General features: G+C 58.8%; 1 protein-coding gene across 4 annotated transcripts in view; it reads left to right on the top strand.

Moving 5' to 3' along the window:
• Positions 1–24,226, top strand: part of TAFA5 (TAFA chemokine like family member 5) — a 171,375-nt gene extending 147,149 nt beyond the window's left edge. For all 4 annotated transcript variants that reach the window (XM_074326601.2, XM_074326599.2, XM_088795781.1 and 1 more), the window contains exon 4: positions 22,154–24,226. In XM_074326601.2, the coding sequence (XP_074182702.1) occupies positions 22,154–22,162 (9 nt within the window). In that variant the 3' untranslated portion in view covers positions 22,163–24,226. The remainder of the gene's footprint in view (positions 1–22,153) is intronic.
• Positions 24,227–26,120: the final 1,894 nt, after the last annotated feature.

Genomic DNA, 26,120 nt, shown 5'->3' with positions numbered 1-26,120 from the left:
ACATTCTAGAATCTCAGGGAAAATAGGTACAAGCAAGGACTCCGACATCACAGTGCCTCTGGCTTCTGGGCCTGGAAGCCACCGAGCCCTGTCTCCCAGAGTCCAGGCTGCGTCACAGGAGGCGTCACACACCCGAGTGACGGGAGGACAGGCTCTGGGACCAGTGGCCCTGCTCTTCCCTCTGCCATCGTCAGGGAGCCATGGATGAAATGCTCCAGGACAATGAGGGGTGTCCTGATGGAGACCTAGGGCAGGTCTGCACAGAGGGGCTTCTCCAGGGGAACGGGGCCATGGGGAGGCCCCCTGCTGGAAGCTCCTGGAAGAGCTGCTGGGTAAATCCCAGACACCTAGGACATCAGGGAGAGAAATACCTGAGGCGCTTCCAGGATACGACACAGGGATTTCCGGGAGCTCGGGCCTGACCCCACATATCCACTGCGTGGTTTGCTCCACACAGATTATTAAGCCCCTGTTGTCTGATGGGAGTGTGGCTGCCACTGCGGAGGTGATGCACAGGATGAAGGACCGAAGCCCTGCCTCCTGGGCCCTGCCTGGGTCATTGGGCACAGCTTCCCAGGGAGGTGACGGCTAAGCTGAGTCAGCCAAAGGACAGCCAAGAGGGGTCCACATAGGACCTGTCCTAGTGCCAGCTCCTGAGAGACCGACTCCAGAGGCATTCGGGAAGCTAAGTGTCACCCAGGATGACTGAGGCAGGGGCCCGGGGGCCACAGAGCAACTTAGGGAGAGAGGGTGAGCTTTGACCTTTTGCGGCCGGTTTGGGCTGTGGAGTTTAGGTCAGCCCATCAGGTTGCTGATAAGACACTGGTCCCGGCAGGCACGGGGTTCAGGATGGTGAGCAGAGCACTTGAGGAGACTCGGTGACAGACGGTGTGGCTCGGGGGAGGGGAGGGCAGTGAGACGTGAGGGTACACTCGTGGTTTCAGCCTGATTCTGCTGGAGGCGCCGTGACCACCTCCCGCCTGCACACGGTCGGCACTGAACCCCACTGCAGTGGCCATCAGAGGTCAGTGGGGACAGGGGGCCCTTCTTGGAAACAAAGGGACGCAGTGTGGCAGAGCAACTTAAAGGTCCCCAAGCGGGGAGGATGGTGGCTGAGGTCCTGGCGGGAAGCCCAGAGCTGACCTGGCAGGTGAAATGTGCCCCTGGATGGCTGGCCTCGGTGAGCAACGAGGGGCCATTGGCAGCCAACCTGTGTAGCCCCACTTGGCACCGTGGGTGCCCCCTCCCCGGCCCCCCAGCCTCGGTTCTCTCCCTCCCAGAGCAAAGCCAAGCTCAGGCACCGGGCTCCCCTCTTCCTGCAGCCAGTGCCCTGGTCTGTCGGGGCTCCTCCCGGGCCCATGGGTTCCCAGGATCCCTGTAGCCTTTTGGGCCCCCAGTTGCATTGGTGCCTCTGCGGCACCTGCGGTCACAGGTCCAGGTTTTCTGTCGGTCGTGTGATTCCTCCCTTTGCCTGTGGCTGGGAACATGGTGCCCCTCATGCTCAGCCTGCCAGGGGATCCTCCTTCCCGAGCCTCTGGGCTTTGGGGAATGTTGTCACCAGGTTGTCACCAGGTTGTCACTTCCTCCATGACACGCCTCCTGGCCTCACTCTTGTCCCAGCGGGAGGCCTTCTCTCCCCTCCACCACCTGCCCATCCATCCATCACTCCTGCTATTCTGAGCCTCGTCTTCTCCCCGCTCAGGCCAGCCCAGCCCAGCCCCAGGCACTGGGCACAGGGCACAGTGGGCTTGTCCCCAGCGGGAAGGAGCCGCAGAGGCGGGATTATCCGGACCCCCGCCGGGAGGGCTGGGCCTCCCCAGGCGATTGGGCACGTGAGGTTCATCTCTTCTCCGGAACGAGCCGTCCCAGCAGTTAGAAGCTTTTATTACAGCACTGAGTCTCAGCTGTGTTCCACTTCTCACTCTGAAAACCAATAAAGAAAAATGATTCTGAGCCCAAATGAGGCAGCGTGGGGCTTTATTAACCAGAGGCCACAGTCCGGCGCCTTCCGACCGGCCTTTGCTCATCGCCTTGGGGAGCAGGGAGGCGGCCGTGTCTAAGGGTCTGCTGGGGTTGCCATCGTCCTGCCAGCTAGCGGTCCTGGGCCCCAGGCAGAGCCCCCAGTTTGCTGAGGGCCTTCTGAGCTTGCCTGGCCTCTGGGGGCTTCTCATGTACCCTGCCCCCCCTCCCAGCCCAGCTCCTGTCGGCCTGGTTTCCCCTCGCTGCAGGGGGAGGGCAGGGCTGGTGAGCCCCCAGGGCAGACAAGGCTTCCTCCTATGCCCAGCCACAGGCTGCCTCTGCTCCCGCCTCTCCTGTTTCAGAGGAACACACCCTGCGTGCACCCTGAGCGTCCTCTGAGCCCGGCCCCCAGTCCAGATGGCACAGTGCCTCCTGGAAAAGTACCTGGAACAGACGATAGCAGACAGGGAATTTGGGTTCTGTGTTGATCTGTTTACCCTATGGGCACATCGGGCCGTGTCACACCTGGCCCCCTGCCCTGGGAGCTGGGGTGCAGGAGAGGAGACCCCAGCTGGGCCTTCAGGAAACGGGCTCAGGGGCTCATGTCTCCAGCCAGGACTGTGCTGTCCTCCTCGGTCCACACTGGGCAGGTCAGCGGAGCAGAAGGACAGAGATGGTGTAGAGAAGGCTGGGCCTCAAGGGAGTTTGTCATCGTACCTCAGGGGGGGACACGATAACCCCACGTGCCATCTGGGCCGTGTAAGAGGCTCCTGCGTTAGATGCAGTGGGTCCCGCGGAGGGAATTAGCCAACGTGCCGCCATTCGCAGGACGTGGTTTTACCTCTGAGCGTCACAGTGGGCAGAACGGATGTGCCTGGAATGGACACACGGGGTTTTCACCTGGGGGTTTTCTCTTTGAGTCCTGCATGTGGGGGCAAGTAGCCAAGCCCATGAGGACCGTCTGCGGCCAGTGCCAGGTGGAACCATGGCTAGGAGGGTTCCAGACATTCCCTGGGAGGACACGGAAGCTTCCTGTCATGTGCAGAGCCCTCCAACGAGCAGAAACGCTCAGCCGGTGGCCGCATGTGGGGTTGCTCCTTCCCAGGAAAAGTCCTTGACACACCTGTCCCTCCTGGTGGGGGTGTCGGGCTTTGTGCTGTGTCTGTGGTGCGGCCCCGAGGCTGCCGTCCTCCCCCCAGCACTTGATCGGAGGGTGTTTATGGCGGGTCCTGCTGGAGCCCCAACACCATGTCTGCGTGGGCCCGAGGACGAGGGCGGTAGGGCTCAGGATGAGGCACGGGAGGGCGGCCGCCGAGAGGAAAGCAGCCGGAAAGAAGCAGGAAACGGAAGAACCGCCTTCCTTCTCACCGGCAAACGGAGCTCAGACGGCGGTGGACCCCGAGCCACAATAGAGCCTGTGGTCTGTTCTCCGAGTGGCACCACAGGGCAACCTGGGGCCTCTGAGTGCGACGTCCTCCCAAGGACAAGTCCCAGGACGGAGGTGCGGACGGGCCGGAGCGGACGGGGGGCTTCACCCCGAGGGGGCGCGGCTGCAGCGTCTGGTTCCTTGTCCTGCTCCGGGAGCAGCACCGATCGTTACTCTGATCCGGCTGTAATCCATTCTGTGTTCTTTGAATCACTGCTATTCATCACCACAATAATAGCCGGACATTTTAATAGATTTTGTGTGTAAACAGAAACGCATCTGGCTGGCGCGGCATCAGCTAGTATCGTGAGCGGTGACATTCTTCATTTTCTTGGCAGAAACGAGCCCAGAAACAAACACAAAAAAATGGGCTTGGCCAGCCTGCGTTATTTCTGCCGGCACTTTTGGCTCCGTAATCGGAGACATTGTAGGCGGTGGTAACTTACGGCAACTGTGCTGTCTGAATTTTCCCTAAAGCCGTTGTTCTGGGAATGTTTTAAATACATAAACGGGGAGTGGCTGAAATGGAGTAACTGTGCCTGGGGAGGGGCCCGGTGATCGGACAAGAAGCCACCACAATGGGGGTGGCCCTGATGCCGCAGAGGTGACCCGTGGGCGGCCTGCGCAGAGGACGCACCTGCCCCGCCCCCACCCCTGGTGGTCTCCACATTGGATGCTCTGGGTGCAGGACAAAGCCCATGTGGCCTCCAGATCTCGGGGCCTCGAGGGACTGTTTTGGGTGCCCGGTGGGCCTACAAGGATGGCCCCAGGCTCAGGCACATTGCTGAGAATGTGAGGTCCGAAGTGTTTGTTAAAGAAATGGGAGAAAACACTTGTGTAAGGGATGCCGGCCAGTTTCCCATGTCCCACAAGCCTGCCTGTTGGTCCCAAATCAGCTATGCCAAGGGAAGGCTGGGCCCCGCCCAGGACACAGGATGTGCCCCCAAAGGAATATTCAAAGCTCCTGAGTGGGACAGACGTTGTAGGGCCAGCAGACATGCTGCCACCACCACGCTGCCCGTGCCAGCCTGCCTGCCACGCGGCTATGGGCTGTCCTTGGCCTGCCACCTCCCTTTGTCCCGAGCCTTTGCCTGGGATGCCGGACGTAAAGGTGTCCTTGGAATGGTGAGCGTGCCCCTGCAATCCTGTAAGCACAGGCATTGTCACCTGCGAACAGTGAGCATGTGACAAGGACAGACAGAGTTGGAGGTGACCCCAAGTTCCCGGTAGAGTCATTTGAATTAACTCTGTCTTCTGGTTCCAGGTTTGGTGAATGTCTTGATGGACGTGCTGGCACCCAGGTTGGGTGCTCTTGGTTTGCTCTGTGCTGTGCTCTGACAGACGACTGTGCTTAGCAGTTTCTTTTTTCACAAAAGGGCAACGGTGCATTAGCTTGTTCTCGCCTGCACTGTGAAAAGTAAGATTGTTCCTGCAAGCAGGAAGAAGGCCCCGTGCACAGCGCAGAGGTGTCGGTGGCAGGCGGCGATTCCCACCAAACACGGCCCCCTTCTGTGTTCCAGAGCAGACGGGCCATGGCTGTCCGCTCGCTCTACGCCCCGGCCGGCCCCTTACCCCCAGGTGCTGGTCACTCCGAGCCTGTCCCCATGGTTGTGTCTGCCCACTCTGCCCGCTCAGTGTGCCCGGATGTGACCCCTGTCCTCAGCCCAGCTCCGCCGGCCGCAGAGGCAGCAGCACGTGGGGCGGGGACTCTACCAGGCGACCCGTCTGCATGCTTAGGTGCGTCACCGCGGGAACCAGACGCGGCATCGGCAGAGACGTTTGTCAGAGACCAGCCTTTAAGAAGGAACTAGGAGGGTTGTGTCTCAATCCAAATCACGCTAAGTGTCAATGCCCCGTGAAGCCCGAGCTGTACCAGTGATGTAGGTTCTGGGTGGGACCGACCAGCATTATCATCACTACGGTCTGTCCCCAGGCCCCCGTTGTGCCAGCTGCCCCCGAACCAGAACATACGTCTCAGCCTCACCGGCTCTGTGTGTGTCCGCATGGCGCAGGGCCTCCCGCGGTGACGAGCCCTTGCTGGGGTCTTTGTCCCTGTCCTTCCTGGACCCGATCGTCCTCCCGTTGCCCACCAGGGTGACAGTCTAATATACACGTGGTAGGGGACCTTGCAGAGTCACTGTCTTCTCTCTGAGACCCAGTTTTCTCATCTGTAGAGAGTCCCAGGCTGACCTCACAGGTTCTTTCTGAAAAGCCAGGGGAGTCTGTACGTAAAAGGATGGTTATTTTTCTCCTGTGGCACCTTCCGGAATATCCCCACTGTCTGCATCAGAAGGAAGCCACACGCTCGGCCCCGCCTGGGAAGCCAGCCTCCAGGGCATCTGGTCCTTGGTGCTGCAGAGCAGGGAATCCCGGGCCCGATTGGACTGCTGCGTCTCTCAATTTTGTCTGGTTTTCGGTCACACGTGGCCTTGTGTGGTCATGGGCCACGGGCTCCAGGCTCTCATGGGGCAGGTTGGCGAGTAATGAACACGGGACAGCTGAGTGTGAGTCCTCAGCGCCCCTCCTCCCCATGACCGTGGCCAGCCACGCCACGAGCAGACCAGCTGCCCGGACATTGGAGGAAACACGACAAACCCGGCTCCTTCTGCCAACTCTGGGGCCGAGAGCGGTGGCCATGGCTTTCTGGATTAATATGGAAGCAGACATGCATTGCATGGCCACTGCCCAGCGAAGGACAGCTGGCGATGGCCTCATGGCTTGAAGAAAAGAGACGCATGTGCTGAGGTCACGGAAAGCCCCTTGGGCATGTCACAAATATGGGACACTGAGCTCCACCTGTGACGTTGACCTCCCAGAACGCAGACGCAGCCATGACAGAGGGCCTTGCGGCAGCTGCGGTGGTCAGGAAGCAAGCAGGCAGCGGTGGCGTGTGCCCAGGCAGCCCCTCCACGCTGTGCAACAGTGTGACAAGCACAACAGGCGGTGGGTGGAGTCTCTCCTGTTGGGCAGGACGAGGCGATGCCCCCAGGCCTCGTACTCACTCGTTCTCCCTTCCCCAACCAGCATGAAGCTTTCCATCCGGCTCAGGCAGGGAACTGGCCTCAGAGGTGACAGAAGACCCCACTGGGAGCCGCCCCTGCTTGTGAAAGCCTGGTAGGTGTCACGTGAAGGTGACTCCCAGACCTTCCGGCCAGCCTGGAGCAGGCAGAGCCTCCCACACCCCCAGGAACTGAAAGGAGGGATGGAGGCGCGCTCCGCGCTGAGCCTGTTGGCTCATTCTGGGCCAGGACTGGCCTCTGCCTGTTTAAAAGGAAATAATAATAATTTCAAAAAGTATCAAAGCCAGAACTCATACCTGATTCTGTGAAAATATAATCACTATCTGTGGCAAGGAAGTCTTTCCAAAGCTGGAAGGGTAGAGTTAGCTCTACAAATAGTTCTGTGCAGGAGGCAGGTGGGGCTTCTGGAGAAAGAACATTGCTGGTTGGTACCAGAGTCCCGGAGGCTGTGGCTTCTGCGATCCAGGACCAAGGGACCAAGGGAGGAACGGCCCAGAGCGACGGCAGACATCCAGTGCTGCCGGGCGAATGACAGGGAAGCACAGTGATACGGGGCTGACATGTGCTGGAAGCTGCACGTGAAAGAAATGTCACTGCAGAAAATCAGCTCAGTGACACGGACCGACCTCAACCAAGGGACAGTTTGCAGGAGAAAGGTGTGGCAGGTACGAGGAAGGAGGATGGGCATCTAAGCTGGGGTGCTCCTGAGGGGAACCTCTGTGGCGAGAACAAAAGAATAATCAGATTAGGGTGAAAACAGACTGCTAGGAGCTCCCTGGAGGCATGAAAACCCCCAATTTAAAACAAAAGCTCCAGCTCTGTACCTGAGCATTCCCTGGCAACACCTGTGAACTGTAAGGATAAAGGAAAGCTGCTTAATCGTCCAGGTTACAGTGGAGGAAACAGGAAACACATGGGGGCAAGAAATCACAGACCCTCCGGAGGCCCAGACGTGTGCTGCCCTCTGAACTCAGCGAGACCCGGAGCCAGAAAACTGGAGGGAGGTGCTTCCAGGGATTTGACTGAAAAATAGTTTTACTTAAAAGCCAGTCCTATTTCTAGCTGTTTTGCACAAAGGGAACAAACAAGACAGCTTTAAAATTGCAAGGATTTAGAAAGCATGCCACCCACACACCTCTCCTGAAAAGGCGGATAAAAGATGAACTCAAGCCAAAGACATTAAAATCAGGAGCTGACGTTGGAAAAGGTCAGATATTAGGATTCACTGGGGACCGTTGCTACCAGTCAATCCCACGCCGCTGGGTGTAAATCATTGCGACTGTGGTTACAAAATGGAACACAAAATCCACACCGTGGTTACCTAACACACTCTGTATATTGTGAAAGATTGTTGTTGTGATAAGGAGCCTGTGGTGAAGTTAACGGAAGCTGGAGGATGGGCTGCTGCCGCATAAGGAAAAGGCACCGCGTGCGTCTTCCTGGAGCAGAAAGAACCATGAGGACTTAGGTCTCTAGAGACAGGGATTAATTATTAAGAGCACACTTGATTAACCTACAGGCCAGCACTGGTAGGAAAAATACATGATTCCTTCTAAACTGCAGCAGAAGGAAAGCCGTCAACCTGGGTTTTGTGCATAAAGAAATGAACCAGGAAAGGAGCCTCGCCGGAAACCAAGGTGGAGCCTCCTGGTTATGCCGGAAACTCAGTACCGGCGCTGACAGTGCATGTAAACGCGGTCACGAACCTCCACCAGAAAGCAGAGACTATCAAATAACTTTATAAAACAGCCCCACACGTGTTGCCTTCTAAGAGCTCTTCTACAACCCGGCAGTGCAACTGAATGCAAAGCATAAGTAAGGATTTGGCGAGCAGTTGAAACGGAAAGGGAATCAGTGGGTAAAATACATTACATTGAAACAACATGATGTCACATCGATATGTGTAAGATGCACGTGTGATTGACAAGCTTTGATACGTTACAATTCAAATGAATGCAAGTGTCGCATTCGGAAACCTTTACACGCTGATAAGCATAGTATCTACGAAGGCAACTGGATTAAAACATTAAAAATTACCAGGACACAATTTTTAGTCAGAAATTTAAACAACTCTTCACGCCGTGTTGAGGTGAAGTCAATACCTCCAGTGGCGACAATAGAAAGAACCAGGGCGGAGATCTCCTGAAAAAGAGACTCAGCAAGATTGAATCTGCAGGGACATACTGAACATTGTAACATACAAAGAGGCTGCTTCCAATTTCTGTCATTTATGAAATCTCTGCCGAAACATCCATGATCCAAGTCATGAATGAAACCTCCCTAAGAGGAGAAACGTGCCAGCCTTCCTTTCCTGTCATAATACAGCATGTTTAAGACGATCCTAAAAAGTAATAGCAATCCTAGCCACTAGTTCCTTCTTATAATTTGTTGGTGGAAGAGGAAATGAAACGCACATGCAGGGGCTGTGTGCAGGGTCTGAAGTCAGTGTGTGGGGGTCCCACTCTGGGTAGAGCAGGTCACGTAGCTCTCTGTGACTCAGTTTCTATATCTGTAAAGTGGGCCAAGTGCTGTTCCCTGCTTCCTGGGACGGCTTTGAGGATGGAAGGAGATAGCACAATTGGAGAGGAGCCAGCCAGTGCTGGACGATTACGCGTATGTATTTTAGATATTGTTAAATCTCTTCAGAATATAATGAGCATGACACACTGTGTGTGAGTTCAGCGAAGGATGCCTTTAAATAACTTTATTTTAAAATCAGAAAGAATGAAAATAAATAAGCCGTAGAAAAAGACAGCCTCAAAAAAGAGTAGAAGGAAACTATTAAAGATGAAAAAGAAATTCATGGATTTTAAGAGGAAAGGCATGGAATGGATCACTGCATCTCTGGCAAAACTATAAAAATGCATTTTACCTCTGTCATATATATGTATGTATATAAAATAAATCTAAAAAGAAGGAGGGAAAGTCAGCATTATCGGGGTCCCTGCCGAAGAGCACGTGCCTGCCTGGTGTACTGGCCACTGAGTCTGGAAATTTTGATCCACCATATGGTTTTTGGGGGGAAAGTAACAAAAATAACTAACAAAGTAGAAAAATGTTAATATTCTCCAGTAGAAATTCCAGACTGTGAAGGTTTAACGGGCATGTTCTTAAAACATTTACTGGGCAGGTAGCTTGTCCCGAAATCCTGGCACGTTGCCCAGCTCTTTGTGGGGACTAGTGACACCCACCTTCCAGAAGTGTCACAAGCTCACAACCAAGTCGTCTTCTCCAGCAGAGACTGAGGCTGAGAAGCAGGCCAGCCTCTGACGTCACTCAGCGAAGTGTTCTTGGGGCCCCGTATCCGGCGTTGTTTTGGAGTTGCAGACACATCTGGGGGATCCCTGCCCCGGAATATGCGTTCCCCTGTGGCAGAGGTAACAGGACACCCATCACCTGTACCTGCCTACAATGACAGCGCACTGCATCCTGCAGTCCTGTACAAGAACCCAAAGTGGCCACTGCACAGATTTATGTGAGAAACGAAAGTACGTTTTAATATTTCAGAATCAGTAGAACGACAGACCCTGCAAGGAGATAAATGAAAAATGTGTTTTAATTCAGTAGATGCTCCAACCATTGCAAACAGCCACCGTATTCATTCCTCAGAAATATATCAACAGAAGAACAGCATGGAGAACACACACCTCCCCCTAACTGGGAGGAGAGGCAGGCCCCCCCGGACCTGAGGTCCCCCTGAAACCCAGCAGCCCACAGAGCACTCAGGCCGGCCCGGCGTCCGTCCTGGAACCCAGGCCGGCTGTTATGTGGCAGGTCTGCCATCGTAAACATTTCATGTAGGGAAACACAGTCATTATTACTCACAGACGAGGTAAGCAGGTACTTCCAAAACTCTGGGGAATCAGCTGAAATGCCATGAAAACTACTTAAAGGCTTTATTAAATTGGACCAATTAGGAATATGGAAGGTTCTCCGCGAGTACTCAACTCTACGCTCCATAGATACAAACAAGCTCCGGTCTAGCTGCGTGGCCTGCTGGCCGAGTACGGCCCCCTACCTGTGTTTGTCAATAAAGTTTTATTGGAACACAGCCTTGCTTGTTCACTTACGTACGGTCCAGGGATGTGTGAGCTGAAATAGCAGAGCTGGGTATTGCAGAAGGGGCGCAGTGGCCCACAGGGCTGCAAGCGTGTGCCAGCTGGCCCTCCAGCCACCTTCAGCAGCCCCGGGCTGGGTCAGCCCTGCCAGCCAGGAGGGATTAGCTGTCACAGACAGAGTCACTTGGGTGCAATGGCTGAGTTAGCAGCAGCCTTTACAGAGACACCGTAGAGCGAAGTTGTGCTCTTTGGAGCAGATAGGTTTAGAACGTGCAATGGTTTTAATTAAAGTAACCAAGTGAAATAATAGTGAGTAAGAGGGGAGGCTGCCTGGCCGAGTGTGTGACCCGCAGACCCGCCTTGTGAGCCAACAGGATGACGTTTGGCAGATTCCCGCAGACACAGCTGAACCTGAGAAAATGCTGTTGTTCTTGGATGTATTTCTGAGGAACGAGTATGGTGTCTGCCTTACCACCCCTTCTGAGTCACAAACAGACCACGCGGCCCTGAGATGAACCCGGGTCAGATGAGAATGGAATGAGGTGCAGTGAGCGTTACACGCCCAGCGGGGGGAGGGATGTGTCCCCAACAGCAGGCGTTGGGAAAGTTGGCTTCGTATGTGGGTGACAGTGCAAGTTGGGTCCTTACATCGCACTGCGTTCCACATTAAATTCCTCAGGGATTTCAGACTAAAATCTGACACATGAAGCTCGGCGATGGCCGAGAGGAAGGCCGGGCGAGTATGTAAGGTCAGTCTGAACATGGTGCCCGTGAGACGCCCGCCCGACACTCAGTACACACCAGGCACTGTTGTGAGCATGTGTGCAACAGCCACGTGTGCGGCCAGAGGAGCGGTCACCCAGTGACCGAGAGGCCCCGTCTGACGGGCAGCCCTGACTTACCTCCGCGTCCCGAACTTCCAAAAGTCTCACACGCCTTCACGGAAACTGAGAGGCAGTTCGCAGGTGGGGGCGTTGTGGGAACGGGCTTCCAGAGCGGATTCCCAGCCTGTGTCGGGGACAGCGCATGACAGGACTGCAGCCCAGGGGCAGAGGATTCCAAAGACTTGGGCCGGGACCGGACGAGGGGTCACTCATCGCGGCCCAGCTGTGGCTTGTTTCAGTCTCGCTTAACTCCGTCTTGAGGGTGCTGGTGGGAATGTGGATTTCTGGAAAGCGCTCAGGCAATAAACGTCAAGCGATGGGACATAAATGCCACAGCCCCCTTGGAACACGGCCTGGCAGTTGCTCAGAGCTAAGCCTAGCATTGCCCTGTGGCCTGGGATCCCAGGCGTGTCCGCAACAGAGTGAAAGCGTGTGTCCACTCAGCCCAATGGCCATCTGCTGGTGAGTGGGCGACTGGTCCAGCCATTGAGGGGACATCACCCAGCCAGGGAAAGGAGTGACGTGTAGACACGCTCCCACACACGTGGACCTGGAGAGCGTCGTGCATGACGACAGAAGCCAGACGCAAGGCGCTTTCCTGTGGTCCCACTGACGTGAGATGTCGGGTTACCCTCCGAGGCAGAACATAAAGAGCGGTTGCCAGGGCTGGGGGAGGCGATGGGAGTGAGGCTTCTTTTTCGGGAGATGGAAACGCTCCTGACTGACTGCCAATGGCTGCACCGCTCTGAGTGGACTGCAAAGCACTGAATTGACCCTTTGAAAGCGTGGGTTGCGTGGTGTGTGAAGTACGTCTCGGAGACGCTGCCGTAAGCCGACGGATGGAGGTTCAGACAGAGTCCCCGCCTGGGGTCAGGACGCCTCTGGCTGACAGCGACCTGGCGGGGCCACCGCAGCCCCTGCTGACACATGTTGGTGGGAGGACAGTGCCTGGGGGCAGCTCAGAGTCCCAGGCCGGCTGCACAGAGGTGACCTCCCCACCCCGAGTGGCTGCACCCCTGAAAGAGGACACAGGAAGGAGATGGGAAAGAGGTTTGATCCTGGGGTCAGTGAGCAGCGAGTTGTCGCCGGAGCATTTCTGAGGCCACCTTTGAAGAGTCCCCTCCGGGCCCCTTGATCGCACGGCTGTGAACTTGGGACGAGGAGTGTGCTGCGAGCTGCCGTTGACCAGGGCTGTGGTCCTCTGATGCCACACGGGATTGGTGCTGGCCTGGGAGCCCCGGCGAGGGGAGAGGACACGCTCAGAGGCTGCACGGCCTGTCCCACACTTGTCTACAATCCCTCTGGAAAGCTGCTGGCGAGGCGTGTGGCTCTAAAAGCAAACAGGCCTGCAGGCAGGCTGAGAACCCGCCCTGCTGCAGAGCTGGAGGTGACTGGCTGGGGTGGGCACATGGCATGGCGGCATCGGCACAGGGATGGCGGCTTCGTGCTTCCCCAAGGTCGTGGGTGGGCTGAACCGTGAGGGGATGGGGGGCCGTCTCCAGTGCGCCCAGCAGAGGAGCTGAGCAGAACCATGGCACTGGCTGCAGCTCTCCGCTTGGTCCCTAATCCAGGACGCAGTGAGACTGAGTCCAGGGACCCGCCACCCAGACCCGCCTGTGCAGTAGACACAGCCCTGGTCCCTGGGGGGCCTGGGCATCAGGAAGCCCTCAAGGTGGAGCATTCCCACCTGCCTGCTAGATGCCGAGAGACAGGTTCCCTTCTGGGCCAGAGGCGGAGTTTGAAAGACCCTCTGTGCAGGGGAAGGCCGTTGTCATCTGGGAGATGTGCTAGGGGCCCAGCACGGGGAAGCATCGAGAGTGGATGTAAACACGGCCACGAGTACAGGACTCGTCCTGGAGTCGGCCAGGCCAGGCGAGGGACGGGGCTTATCATAGTTCCAGAAGCTGAACCAGAAGGAACTTTCCGGAAGGCCCACATTTTTTAAATCGGGGTGTAACTCAGCAGGAAAGCATACATCTTTAAAGAGTCTGGCTCCACTGGTTGTGACGCGCCCCCCCAGCCCATGTCACCACCCCCAGGGCAAGACACAGCCTTTCCAGCCCAGCAGGCCCCCCTGTGCCCCCCAGGTAGCCCTGTCCCCAGGGAGAATGCACACGAGGCCTGCCACCCTTAGCTCTGCCCCCACAGGGGTCCCACCCTTGGCACTGCCCCCTGGGGCGTGTGTCAGGGGCCCACAGCCTCCCAGCTCAGTCCCTCTGGCAGGCCCCTGAGGGAAGCACGTCACACACTTTCTCCTGGGGGACATCTGTGCCGTGGTTGTCTGTTAAGTGAGAAAGGCAGGCAAACGCAGTGGCCTTAGCAACGTGACACACATGTTCCTTAAACTTGCTTCTTTAACTGAAACTCTAAATGCACTTTCACTAGCTGATTTTTTTCACGTACAGTGTTATTAGTTTTCTGCGCTACGTAACAAGTTGTACAGACTTAGTGACGTAAAACATTTATTGTCTCACAGCTGGTCCCACGTGGCTGCTTCTCTGCTCAGGGTCTCAGGCGGAAACCTAGGTGTGGGCAGGGCTGGGTCTCGCTGGAGGCTCCGAGAGGTCACGTTCCAGGCTTTCTCAGGTTGGTGGCAGAAGTCAGGTCCTGGCGGCTGTAGGACTGAGGTCCCGCTCCCTGGCGGCTGCCCACAGGGGCTACCCACTCCCGGAGGTCACCACTCCCCCCACGCAGAGGGCGGGCGTCACCGTGACATCACTCGTCGTGCTTCCTTGAGGTCTCCCTGTGACTTTCTCGCGTTGGCACCACCTCTGAGTTCTGCTTCCCATCATTAGAAAGTAAGAATAAGAACCTAAACACACTTTAAAATGATGTGTACGCAGAACCTTCTCCATCTTTTGCTGTCATCCTGCCTCCTGGCCCATAGTCACAGGCGTGTTGTTACTGCTGGCCCCTCGCCAGCTGCCCCATGTCAGGTGGGCAGAGTGCCGCTCGGCGGGGACCCCCAGCCGCTCTGAGGCTGTTCCTGAGAGAAGGGAGGCCTGGCCTCGGGAGGGACTTTTTGTGCAGAAATGGCCTGCTTGGTAAACCCCTGCCGTGGTGCCGTCCTATCCCGAGTGTCGTCTGTGCCGTTGGGACCAGGGCGCACGGCTCCTTTACGAAACCCTGGACAGTCGTTTCCGCAGGCACACAGCCGCCCTAAGGAGGAGCAGTGAGGCGGGGGCGGCTGGACAGCAGCCGTTCACATTGTCTCGTCTCGTGGAAAGGGGACAATCCTGTGACCTGCGCTGAGGCTTCTCGGTCGGCCCCCTTTCACACTCCCATTTAGTGGGCATGGAAACTGAGGCTTGGGGACTGAGCGCTTTCCTGAGTCCGATGACCAGGAAGAGCCCAGCCTAGGTTCACGGCCGAGACCCGTTGTGACAGCGGACGACGTTGCTAGACTCCAAATCTCACCAGCGACGGACCCCAGGGCACAGCCGGCTGTTCCCAGGCAGAGATCTGCAGGGAGGGGACTAGCGGGGCAGGTAGGATGCAGGGGGTGGCTCCAAAGGAGGCCCCTGCTGCCCCCGGTCCTGGGACAGCCAGCGCTCCCGCCCTATCTGAGCCCAGAGTCAGGACGTCCCTCTAAGGCCCTCCAGGCCCGGGGGTGAGGGTGTCCGTTGCAAACCCACCCACCCACAGCACACGCACGTGTACAGCCTGCCTTGCAAACGCCTCTGGAGGCGGCTGTCATGTTCCCGGGAGCCTCTTGTCTCCGGGCATTCTCAGTCCCCGCCATGGGAGATCTTGGAGACTCTCTATTTAAAATTGGGGTCCTCATCACAGAAAAGCTCAGGGTCAGGTCATGGTGCTTCGGAGGTGCCAGGCGGTCACTCACCAGGCAGCACTGAGTAAGTGTGGTCTAAATCGTCACAGCCACTTGCTGACCGCCCTTCAGAGCCATCACAGGACAGCCGAGCACGGACCTGTCCCTGCTCAGAAGCCACGGCTCGAGGAGGCCTCTGCCGTGACGGCATAAATGCTTTGTCACCACCTCCTCCTCTTACTGAGGACTGAGACCCAAGCCACCCCCTGGGTCAGCATTGGACCCTCGTGTCAGTGACCCAGACCCAGGAGCTCGGATGATGCTGTGCTCCCTTCCCCACGGGGGGAACCGCGGGGCTCGTCCGGAACAGCCGCCTCTCAGTAGCTACAGCTCACTGCCGTCACTGCCGTCACTGCCGTCCAGCGCTCCTGAGAACCCCTCCACGCTGGGGCCCACCTGGGCCAGACGTCCCGGAAGCTTTCTCGGAAGACAGACTCCAGGCAGGACAGCTGCGAGCCAAAGAGGGAGCTGAAGCCTTGCAGAGACAGAAATAGAATTCTCCCACATCAGATTCAAGAAGCATTGTTTTCTGGACAGAGAAGCAAGACTGTCTAGCTAAGCAATGAATACATATTCTCACAGCTATCAACTTGCATCAGATAACGAGACGGCAGTCTGGTTGTGAGCAGCTCCGTGGGGCCGCACGCGCCTCCCTGCTCCTCGCAGCTCTCTGCCGCGTGGCACACAGGGCTGCACGGGCTGGTCCACTTCTGCTGCGCCTCTGGGTGGAGCATCCAGCTGCCGCGTCCTCGCCGCCAGGCTGAGTGGCAGGCGTGGAAATGGCCAGGACAGGGTAGGTGCCTGTAGCAGCCAGTGGCATCCAGAGGTGACGGCTGACCTGCGAGCTCACTGCTCAGGTTCACAGTGGCATCGGGACAGGCTGGGGAGAAGGGCCTGTGGGGGCTCTGTCCACCCCCAGCCTGTCCTGAGTGGGCGTGTTTTCGCTTCCTCGCTGCCCCTTATCCCGTCGCCATCCCCCTCCTCTGCTCATGCCCCCGGGTCTAAGGCGTGTTTGCCGCGTGCGTCCCTTCCCTCCCACGCCTTCAGTTACTGTGTGATCTGTGCCCCCAGCCTCACACCCCTGGGGCTGGGGGGTGAACAGCACAGAGTCAGTGAAGCGTCGGCTCCAGGGGCGGCCTCTGGACCACAAGTGGGCCTGTGACCTGCGGCCAAATGTGCCGATTCTTTAAAATCCGCGCGCACCCGTCCTGTTTGGGTTGCTGAGGGGGGGCAGGGATAAGCAGCGTGTCGCGGCCGCCCACCCTGCTGCTGTTCTTTGCCAGCGTGGCGGGAAGGGCCACGCCAGGCCCATCTGCTCCAGCCCTGGGAGAGGCGGCCTTTCCTGCGTTTCTACACACAACCCCAGGCACAGGCTTTGCTGACCTGAGGGACGTGTGAGGGACACAGAAGCCCCGCCCTGTTGAGTGTGGCAGCTAGAGGCGCCACCACCGAGCCCTGGCCCAGGAGCTGCCGTGAGGTGGCAGGAGCAGGCCCCGGGGTCACCTGGCTGTGGGGACGTTGAGGGCTCCCAGAGTGGGACCCGCCCTGTGCATAGGGTGGCGATACATAGCAGAGCCGTCTGCCCTCTGGTCACAAGGGGGGGCTGACCACTTCACGCTGCCTGTCCCTCCGCCACCCCCACACTTCTCTGACCTCCGAGGCCGTGGGAAGAGTGTGGTCCAGGGACCAGCTGTTGTCCAGGCTGCTGCCCCCCCACACACACACACGGGGTCCCTTCCCCTCTAGGCCTTGAGTAAATACGTTTTGGGGGCCGTAGACCAAGTCCCTCTGGGGTGGCACCGTCCTCGTGGGAGGGAAGTGGCCTCAAGTGCTTTCTGTTCTGAAGACATAAATCTGCGCGTTTCGAAGCCCCTCACACGATTCATCTTTCCCGCGAGTCTTGCCGCGGCCCCAGCTCTGGTAACCAGTGAGGGACTCGGTGGCCCTACCCAGAGCCTGGGCTCCTGGCAGCGCTTCCCAGAGCAGCTCGTCACACACACAGACTGCTTTTCAGTTGTCCTGCCTGGTGGACCTGTGTGTTGGCATTTGCAGAAATGACCCCAAGTCCTGGGATTAACTGCATTTCCATCTCAGCAAGTGACCATTCATCTGGGGGCAGTGGCGGTGCCTTCTTGGGTGAGTCACAGAGCTTCATGGACCATGGTCCACAGGGTGTCCTCAGCAGGGAGCTGTGTGGGGAAGCCCCAAGGATGCCTGGGACGGGCCCAGTGACAGCACAGACACTGCCCATCCCAGCCCAGCTGCAGCGTCCTGTCGGAGACACCTCTTCTCGCCGGAGCCGTGGGGCACAGGTCCCGGGAATCCTGCCAAGACACCGCACACTCACTGCAGGGCGGGATCGTGCTGGCACCTACGCAGGAGCAGGAGCTGCGACGTAGGAAAGCTCCCGGGAGGGTCTGTCACCCAGATGACAGGTGGCTGCTGTTGGCTGCGTCTCTCAGGGTCGGCCGCAGACAAGGGCCTGAGTGCCCCGGCTCGACCCGGACACCAGCGTGTCACCAGTTAGCAGCCTGACGGGGCTGGAGCCCTGACCCCTTGAGAAGCTGGGAACAGGGACCTCGTTTCCCCAGCACTGACCCCCCTCTGCAGAGAGGGCTACAGGTGGCTGGAGCCCAGGAAGCAGTGAGTGTCTGCCTGGAAGGACAGATGGGTGACGGCCAGACAGGCGGGGCAGTGGACGTGTTGAGCACACACGACTGGAGACACATCGGGTGTCTGTCACGCGAGCACACCTCCCCCGGCTCAGACGCAGAGCAGAGGGCCCTGTGGGACCGGGCTGGGGTCCCGAGAACACTCGCTCACTGGGTCCCCAGAGAGCGCAAGCTCAGGCCGCGTCGTAATGTTTCCTTTGGTTACTTAACAGGGGACAGCGGCCGTCCAGCCGCTCTCGTGACCTTGGGATTGGGGAGGAAGCAGGGTTTCCTTGAGTGGGACCTGGTTGTGCAACATCAGGAAATCGTCCCACAGAAGAAACCACACAGATGGCTGGACGTGGAGAGGCTGATGCAAGGGCTTTCCGGAAGCTTCTTCCCTGGTTATGATTTGTTTTTCCATGGTAACAGCTCTCGTGGTCCCCAGCCTCCCACAAGGCAGGCTGTGGCCAGCTCTCTGCTGCTCATTAGGGCTTTTTGCTGGGTTTTCGATCCGGAATGCTGTGCTCCTTCGTCCAGAATGCTCACCCGACCCTCCGGTCAAGTGGAAGCTTTTAATGAGTGCAGAGCGGGTGTGGGCCCCTTCCCACCTGTGTGTGAGCCCAAGGCTCAGCCGCCAGGGCAGGAACCAGTGCTGAAGCCCCAGAAATGCTGGCCACTGTCACCAACCACCCGCCGGTCCCCCACAAGGAGTGTTTCCCATTCTTGTCCCTGCAGCAAGGGTGCCGGCTCCTAGTTCATCGTCCAGGAAGAGGGCAGAGGGCGGGGGGGAGGTGCTGCCCCAAGGTCGGGCACGGCCAGGAGCAGCCTGGGACCCCAGCGCACTCGTCCGAAGGGAGGAGTGGACGCCTGGGGCTGGGTGACCCTGGTGTTGAGGCCAGTGCCCGGGGCCTGTGGACAGGCTGGAAGGAGGCGTCCCCTTGTCATTGTCATGGCCGGCCCCCTGCCGCGGTGCCATCCTCCGCCCACAGGACGTCCCTTTCTGGGAACATCCCCACGGTGGCCGTGCCCAGTGACATCCCACTTCACAGGCGGGAGAACGTTTTCTCTCGGTTGTATCAGGAGAGCCCTCTGGGCCACGCGCTGCCCATTTCAATGGAGATTCAGAGAATCCAGCTGGGCGTGGGACGCCCGCACGCAGCCATCCAGGTCCGTCAGCCAGTATCCACTGACGGGTAGGAAGGGGGTCAGTCACCTGGACCCACGTCCACAGCTGCCTGCCGCAGGGGAGATGAGGCCAGCCTGCCCTCCTGTGTCCGGCCTTGGTCCAGGGTGAAGACAGTGTGTCTTTTGACGGGCTCACTGGGGTTCAGGGGGTTCCAGAAAGCTCAGGAGCGATCCCGTCACTCTTCCCGGACCCTGCTGACCACAGAGTCTGCAGGCCTACAGGACACACGTCCAGGCTCATCCTCAGGCTGCAGAAGAAAGTGCCACAGGCTGTGGCTCACCGCGGGCCGTCCAGGGGCTGGCCTTCCAGGAACGAACACTGCTGGACGCCGTGCAGGCCCTCGGGTCCGTGGGGCCAGGCTCTGTCCGCGCCGTGTCTGAGGCACCGGAGGCACATGCTGGCCCCTGCCTGGTGAGGACGAGGCCGCATCCCCTGTCCTGCCCGGCACATAGCACATTTTGCAGGTTTTCACAGTAGCCCTGTCATCCATCTTCCCCCACGGCTCCCGTGGCAGAGGTGTCGTGGCCTTGGGGTCCCCCAGCTGCTCACTGCTGAGACACTGGCCATGCTTTCCCCACTAGCTCAGCCCATGTGGGCAAGCTGTCTGGCAGCCGGTGGATTTCCAGTGCCAGGGCTACACGCCCCTGCCCAGACCGACCGGGATGCAAAAGCTGAGCGTGCAGGCCCAGCCCCCGCCCGCGAGCCGACCCCACAGGAGCTGCCCGGACCACACGCCGGGCACAGCACTGGCAGGCACGGGGGTGTGAGCAGCCGTCCCCTGGCCGAGAGAGCCCGCTGCATGCAGCTGAGGCTGGCAGGCCTGCTGGCATCCCCTCAGCTGTCTTGTGGCCTCAGGAGCAGAGAGCGCTTGCTGGTGCCTCCGTTCCACAGGTGAGCTAACAGATTCAAGAGGGGAAGTGACCAGAGACTGCGGGTCTCACACCAAAGCTGAGTACAACGGCTCCTGGTGTCTGTGGCTGTCGGAGAAGCCGAGATGTGGGGAGGACACAGCCGTCGGGAACATTAGGGAAGCGACATGGTCCAACTGCACTGAGCTCCTGAAGGGACGTGGGTGCCGCTGCGTCGGGAGGCCCCTGGTTCTCCTGGCACCGCAGTGCTGTCCCGTGTCCCATGGGAGGGTCCCCCTGAGAGCTGTGGGAGGGCCATGGGGGTCTGAGCAAAGCAAGAGGAGGTGAGTGGGGACAGGCTTAGGTCAGCGTCCCAGGAGTGACCGCCCGGCCCCTCTGGAAGTTTGGGGAAGGAGAGACCTTCCCCCGGCAGCTCCAAGGAGCAGTCTTGGCACTTCTGAGGAGCTGCTGGCACAGGGCAGTTTGGAACAGACCCCTAGGGCTGACCACTGCCCACAGCGGTGGACACTTTGTACGGGAGCGAGAGGACGGAAAACGTGAGCCACAGACGGTGGTCCATGGAGGCCTCTGGGCAGGCCCACGGTGAATGGGCGCCTGGGGGCGACTGTCCTCACACCCAGTCCTGGGGTGGCTGTGTCCTCACATTCAGTCCTCAGAGCCTGGGGCCCGGTCAGCCAGGAGAGCCCGGCCCTGCACAGGAAGGAGGAATCCGCAGCCCTGCTCCAGTGTCCAGGCATTCCGGATGGACCTAGCGCTGTAAAAATCTGTAGCTCTAGGAAATTACTAGAATGTGTGCAGTGACTATACATCGCTTTAAGCAGTGGTGGAAATCCAGATGAAACTTAGTGGTGCTAGCCATAGAAACGAAACGCTCAGCACATCTGCTGTGACAGAAACAGAAGCAGCCGATGGGCCGAGCTGCAAAAGTGAGCCTGCAGGCACTGCGGGTGCAGCTGTCACCAATAAGGTGACAGTCACCGATAGGACAACTGTCACTGACAGGGTGGCTGTCACCGACACACACACAGCCCTGTGGCCTGTCGTGCACACACTGTCATTGCAATCAGTGAGAAACGGATTCCGACACAGAAGAGCAGCCGCTTACGGCCGGTGAACATGCGGAAATCCATTCTGCTTCCCAAGGCGTCGCCAAGAGTGAAGATGGAGGCACAAGAAAACACCTCCCTCCTAGCAAATTAAAGCAACGCATTTCTGGGGTTTAATTGCAGGGTCTGTACTCAGACCGCCCGCCGTCTCGTCTCACATCCCCAAACGCCACCTGAGCGCTGGGCCGGCCCCAAGTGGGGCCCCAGAGCTCCCACCACCCGTGTCTCCAGGACGAGTGGCCTGCGGTCACTCGGGGATGCAGGCTCTGCCCCACAGGCCTCCGCCGCCGGCCTCAGCCCCATCCACGTGGAGACAGGAGCCACGGCTTCCTCAGAGGCTCCCGGTCACTTCCACGCGTGCTCGCGACCAAGGCCAGTCCCCTGCAGTCCTTGCTTCTGCGGGCCCGATGGGAGGCTTGGTCCTGCCAAGAGGGTGGCACTCACAGCCTTGGGTGTCACCACAGTCACACAGTTCCTCCTCGGGCACGGGGACCTGTGGACCCCAGCCACCCTTGGGGCCGGGGGCACAGATCCTCTGACTCTCCCTGGGCACCCTCAGCTCTGTCCCAGGGCTGCCACCGACCTGTAGGTGGCCCTGCGCCTGCAATAACGTGTTGCAGGTAATCCGTCCCCACCTCGGCCGTGAGCTGGTGTATTGTCACATTTGCTGGGACTCTGGGATGCTGACCGGTGCTGGGGCCTCATGGGCCAGGGACGTGCATGCCCCCCAGTTCTGCAGCCTCCCAGGGGCTCCCCGGGGCTGCACACACACACACACACACACACACACCCATCGCTCTTCTCTGTGATACTCAGTGCCAGCTGTGTACGGGCTGCCGTGGGAGGCACTCTTAGGGAGACTGTGGGGGGGCCCAGACCCGACCCCCGGCCAGCATGCCCACACCTGCTATGCACAGTGCTCAGCCATGTGCCCACCGGCCACGGAGGGGTGGGTGTTTCACGGCAGCTCACTGGCAGGTATAGATGTCTCCCCAGCATTTGCGTCTGGATCTGGTCATGTCCTAGAGAGGGTCTGCTGACATGTATCGAGGGCGCTGTCCTGGCCAGGCCGGCCGTGGGGACGTGTCCTGGGTTCACACCGTTCCTGACAAGGACGCTTTGTGTCTGCAGAGCTGACCGCTCTCTTCTCTTTGCTCCTCAGGTCTCCTGACAAACGCAGCCCCAGAGGGGACAGGGAGGGGCCTTGGCTCCCTGGAGAGGCCACACCAGGGCCACAGTCCTCCTTCCACAGTGGACGCCACCTTTCCCCATCCGCCTGTCCCCTGGTTCTCTGCTGCCCGACAGGTTCATCTTGTGTCCTCAGCCTCCTGAGTGAGTCTGTCCGGCATCACCGAGGAGCCTGGCCCGGACACGCTGGGGGTGCACGGGCGTCCCTGGGGGCCTGGCCCCACCCGCCCTCCCTGACTGGGCTCTGGCTGTGTTCCCTGAAGAAGAGGACGAGGAGGGGGCCGGATGGGCCGCAGCTGAGCCAGCCAAGAGAGAGGCAGACGGCACTGGACCAGGGAGGACTGACTCTCGGGCGAAGAAGTGGCCTCTCCTTGTGCCCCAGACTGTCCGAATTGCTTTTATTTTCTTATCCTTTCAGTATATACTCAATAGACCAAAGAACAAATCTATTTTACCGTGGACGCGCCCCCGCCGGCAGAGTCCCCGGTCGACGGGGGGCCCAGGGGCAGAGAGGGCGGCCGGCAGAGGCCCCCACCCCAAGGACACTGCAGCGCGCCCTGGGAGGGCCGAGGATGCCGGGCAGCCCCGCGGGACGTGGCCGGCGAAGTCCCCACGCAGAGCCCGCCGCCCCGGGGACACAGACTGACGCGTGCGCCCTGCCCTTCTGTACTTAGATGGACTCGATCGTACTAAACTCACTCCCAGTTTTAACCAGTTCAACACGCCTCTCCACGCTCCATTTCCGATAGTGGGATAATCCAGTATTCGCCAAGAGCATGTAGGGTGTCCCGTGACTGCTGTCTCATCCGATTCGCCATTTAGCTCCAGAAAGCAAATTAAAGAAAACTAAAGTAACACTTGTTTGAAAGAGATCATTAAATGTATTTTGCAAAGCCTAAAGTTATATATTTAACAGTTTTTATATGTTGTATATTTGTAGAAAATCCTATTTAACAAATACTGTGGTAGCTGCGGCTGTCCTGAGAGGTGGGCGAGTCCGGTGTTCCGGAAGCTTCCAGGATGGGCACAGTGGGCCCCCCCGCCAGACCTAGGGGAGCCGAGCGCAGAGGGCCAGGGCCGTGATGCCACGCGTGTGCTGGCTGTGCCCCTGGAGGCCGTGTCTGTGCATGTGGTTTGGGTCGGGTGGCCCGGCCCCGGGGCCTCTGGCTGGTGCCCACCAAGTGTGCAGGACTTCAGTGTCGCCTCTCCGGGTCGATTGTCTCCTCCTTCGTACCCCTGTCACATTCGCAGACCTTGACAGCTCTGTGCAGCCCGTCTCCGCGCCCGCTTGGACGGCCCTCTTGTTCTCAGCCTTCACGGAGAAAGTGGAGACCAGGGGCCTGGGCCGCAGGCAAGGGCAGGCGTCCCGCCAGCCCACGTCCCTCCCGGTACAGCGGGGTCACCAGGCCCCGCAAATAGAAGGCCGGTTGTGTGTTTCACTCCCCTGGTCGTCCAGCGCCAGATTCCTTCGTTTTCCTGAGTTCCCGATGCAGTTATACTACCTAAGGGTCCAATTAACAGGAATATTATGCTAGTTCTATGCTACTAAAAAAAAAAGTAAAAAAAAAGTAATAATAATAATAACTATATAGCAACTGTTCCAGCACCCGTAGACTAAAGATAGGACCGAAAACCACTTATTTAAGGCCCGTTCCAATGTCCACGACTATTTAATTTACCTTCCAGTCACCACAGATTTAGAGGTATGTGTGTCTCAGAGTAAAAGAAACGCCTGGGATCTTGGTTTCTCATCACAGGGTGCTGTCCCAGCCGCCAGTCCCGGGCTCCACGGCCTGGCCTCGCTCCAGCAGGCAGCGGGCAGGCGCCCTGGGAGGGTCCCCCAGCCCTGCACACCTCTGCCAACCCGTCAGCGTCCCCACCACCTCCTTCTCACCTGTGTCTTTTGACAGCGAGTGTAGACATCTTCCAGAGCAGAGACCGGGGGATTTAAGATGTTACAGCATTTTTTTTTCTTGTTTTACAGTATTCAATTTTGTGTTGATTCAGCTAAATTATGAAAATAAAGAAAAAACTCCTTTGATAAGCATGGCTTTTGTTCGCTGGCCGTGGTGTCCTGGGAGAGGGGCTGCAGCCCGCATGGCCGGAGGGGAGGGGCTCAGAGCACACCTGGCCGCAGGGCCTCCTTGCCGGGCACTGGGCCTGCCTTGCCAATGGTCAGTCCCGCAGCCCTCTGGGTCCCCCTGGAGCCCAGGATACCCCGAAACCCAGCCCAGCCCAGGTGAGTGGACAGCGTCTGCCTGCAGCCTCTCTGGCCTCCATCAGCCTGCATGTGAGTCCCCCTCCCCCAGGCAGAGGCCGAGCCCTGGGCCTCAGTCTCGTCTGTGTGCAGCCACAGGAGAGAAAAGGCACCTCACTCTAGTTCATTCCTCTCCTGGGGCCGAGGACGCCTCGGTCGTGCCAGTGGGAAGGCTAGTGACCACATGCTTTCTCCTGTCCCCTCACACGACCCAGGAGCAGCACTGAGTTCGGGGACTCCCAAAGGAGACCGACATCCACAGGACCCCCTTTCCGGGGAAATCTGCTCAGACCTTTGAGGAGCAGTTTGGAGTTCAGAGACCACCACCAAAGGGCAAGCGCAGACCAGTTTCCAACTGCTGTTTCTCAACTACTGACCGGAAGCACGGTGGCCAGGTGGTGAGCCGTAGGCCATGAGAAGTCTGCGTTTGATTTCAAGGTGACTGCACTGACGTCTGGAGCTGTTGCAGTGGGCAGTCCCACTGATACAGAGCTGAGCCTGTCCTGGGACGGAGGGAAGCCGCAGCTGCCACAGAGACCCCAGCTGGGCCGCTCCCCCGCCCCGGTGGGCGCCCAGGCGTCTTGTGTGGGGGGCTCATCTTGGTGAACAGCTTTGGGGCTTTGCAGTCAGAGCACAAACGACAGGGCGAGTGACCTGGAGAGGGGTCCCCCCACAGATCCTTCCTCTGTCTACATGAGAAATGCGAGGCTGGAAGGGGCAGGAGGTGTTCACGTGCCAGGGGTCAGGCTGTGCAAGCAAGGGATCCTGGGTGGCTCGGTCCGAGAGCGGCCTGCACAGTCTGTAGGGGCCCCAGTCACTATTCCAGGGTCTTCTGGGCTTATCGGAGGGACGAACACGTCATGAAGCTGGAGAAAAAGACTAAGAGCTTTATGACCACGGCACTTGTGGAAGGAAGGCTGCTCACCGCCATCCAGAGCCGGGGCTGTCAGGGCTGGGACACGCTGCGTGACAACAGCCCCTTCTTTGGAGGTTGGCCTTCCACAAACATGGCTCTCCTCGTGCCACAGGCGTGTTGCTGGCGGGTACGAGTCTCCTGAGAGGCTCCCGCTCGCTGCTTCTGCCTGTTGCTGACTTGGTCTTCTGGCCTCGGTTTCCCTACCCACTGCACGGGCGGGCATCCTGGCTGCCGGCCTCCAGGCTGTGGAAAGAGTCCTCTGTGGGCTGCAGTGCTCCCCCAGGCATGAGGGACATGTGAGGTCTGTCTTCCTGCTCCCTCCGCAGTGCCCTGTCCTGGCCGTGCTGTGCGCTGAGGCTGACAGATGCGTGGACACTGCCCCCAGAGGGGAGAGGAGTCTGTTCAATCCGCCTTGGCCACACCAGCCTTGCACCCAGCGCCGCCCACTGGCCACTCCAGCAGGGCAGCCTGGCTCCTGAGCCCGGGCTCTGGCAGCCGGGACAGGCCCGGCCTGGTGGAGGCCACGCTGCTGTGTAAGGGGGGTGGCACTCGGGTCACCGTGTCCTAGCTGTGTGGCATCAGCAAGTCGCACAGCGTTTCTGAGCCTCAGCTTCCCTGTCAGAGGCAGGCAGAGCTGTGCCGAGCTGTGCCTTTCCGGAAGGTCTAGGGGGCGCAGTACGTGACAGGCCCGGCACAGGTTGCCCGTGAAGAGAGGCGGGTGTGCTTCCTTCACCCCTCAGCCCTTTCAGGGCAACTCTGCATGTCACT

This window comes from Rhinolophus sinicus, chromosome 1 (genome assembly GCF_057876585.1).
Source record: "Rhinolophus sinicus isolate RSI-liver-muscle chromosome 1, RSI-T2T, whole genome shotgun sequence".
Taxonomy (NCBI): Eukaryota; Metazoa; Chordata; class Mammalia; order Chiroptera; family Rhinolophidae; genus Rhinolophus; species Rhinolophus sinicus.
This window is presented reverse-complemented; position numbering and strand designations above follow the sequence as displayed.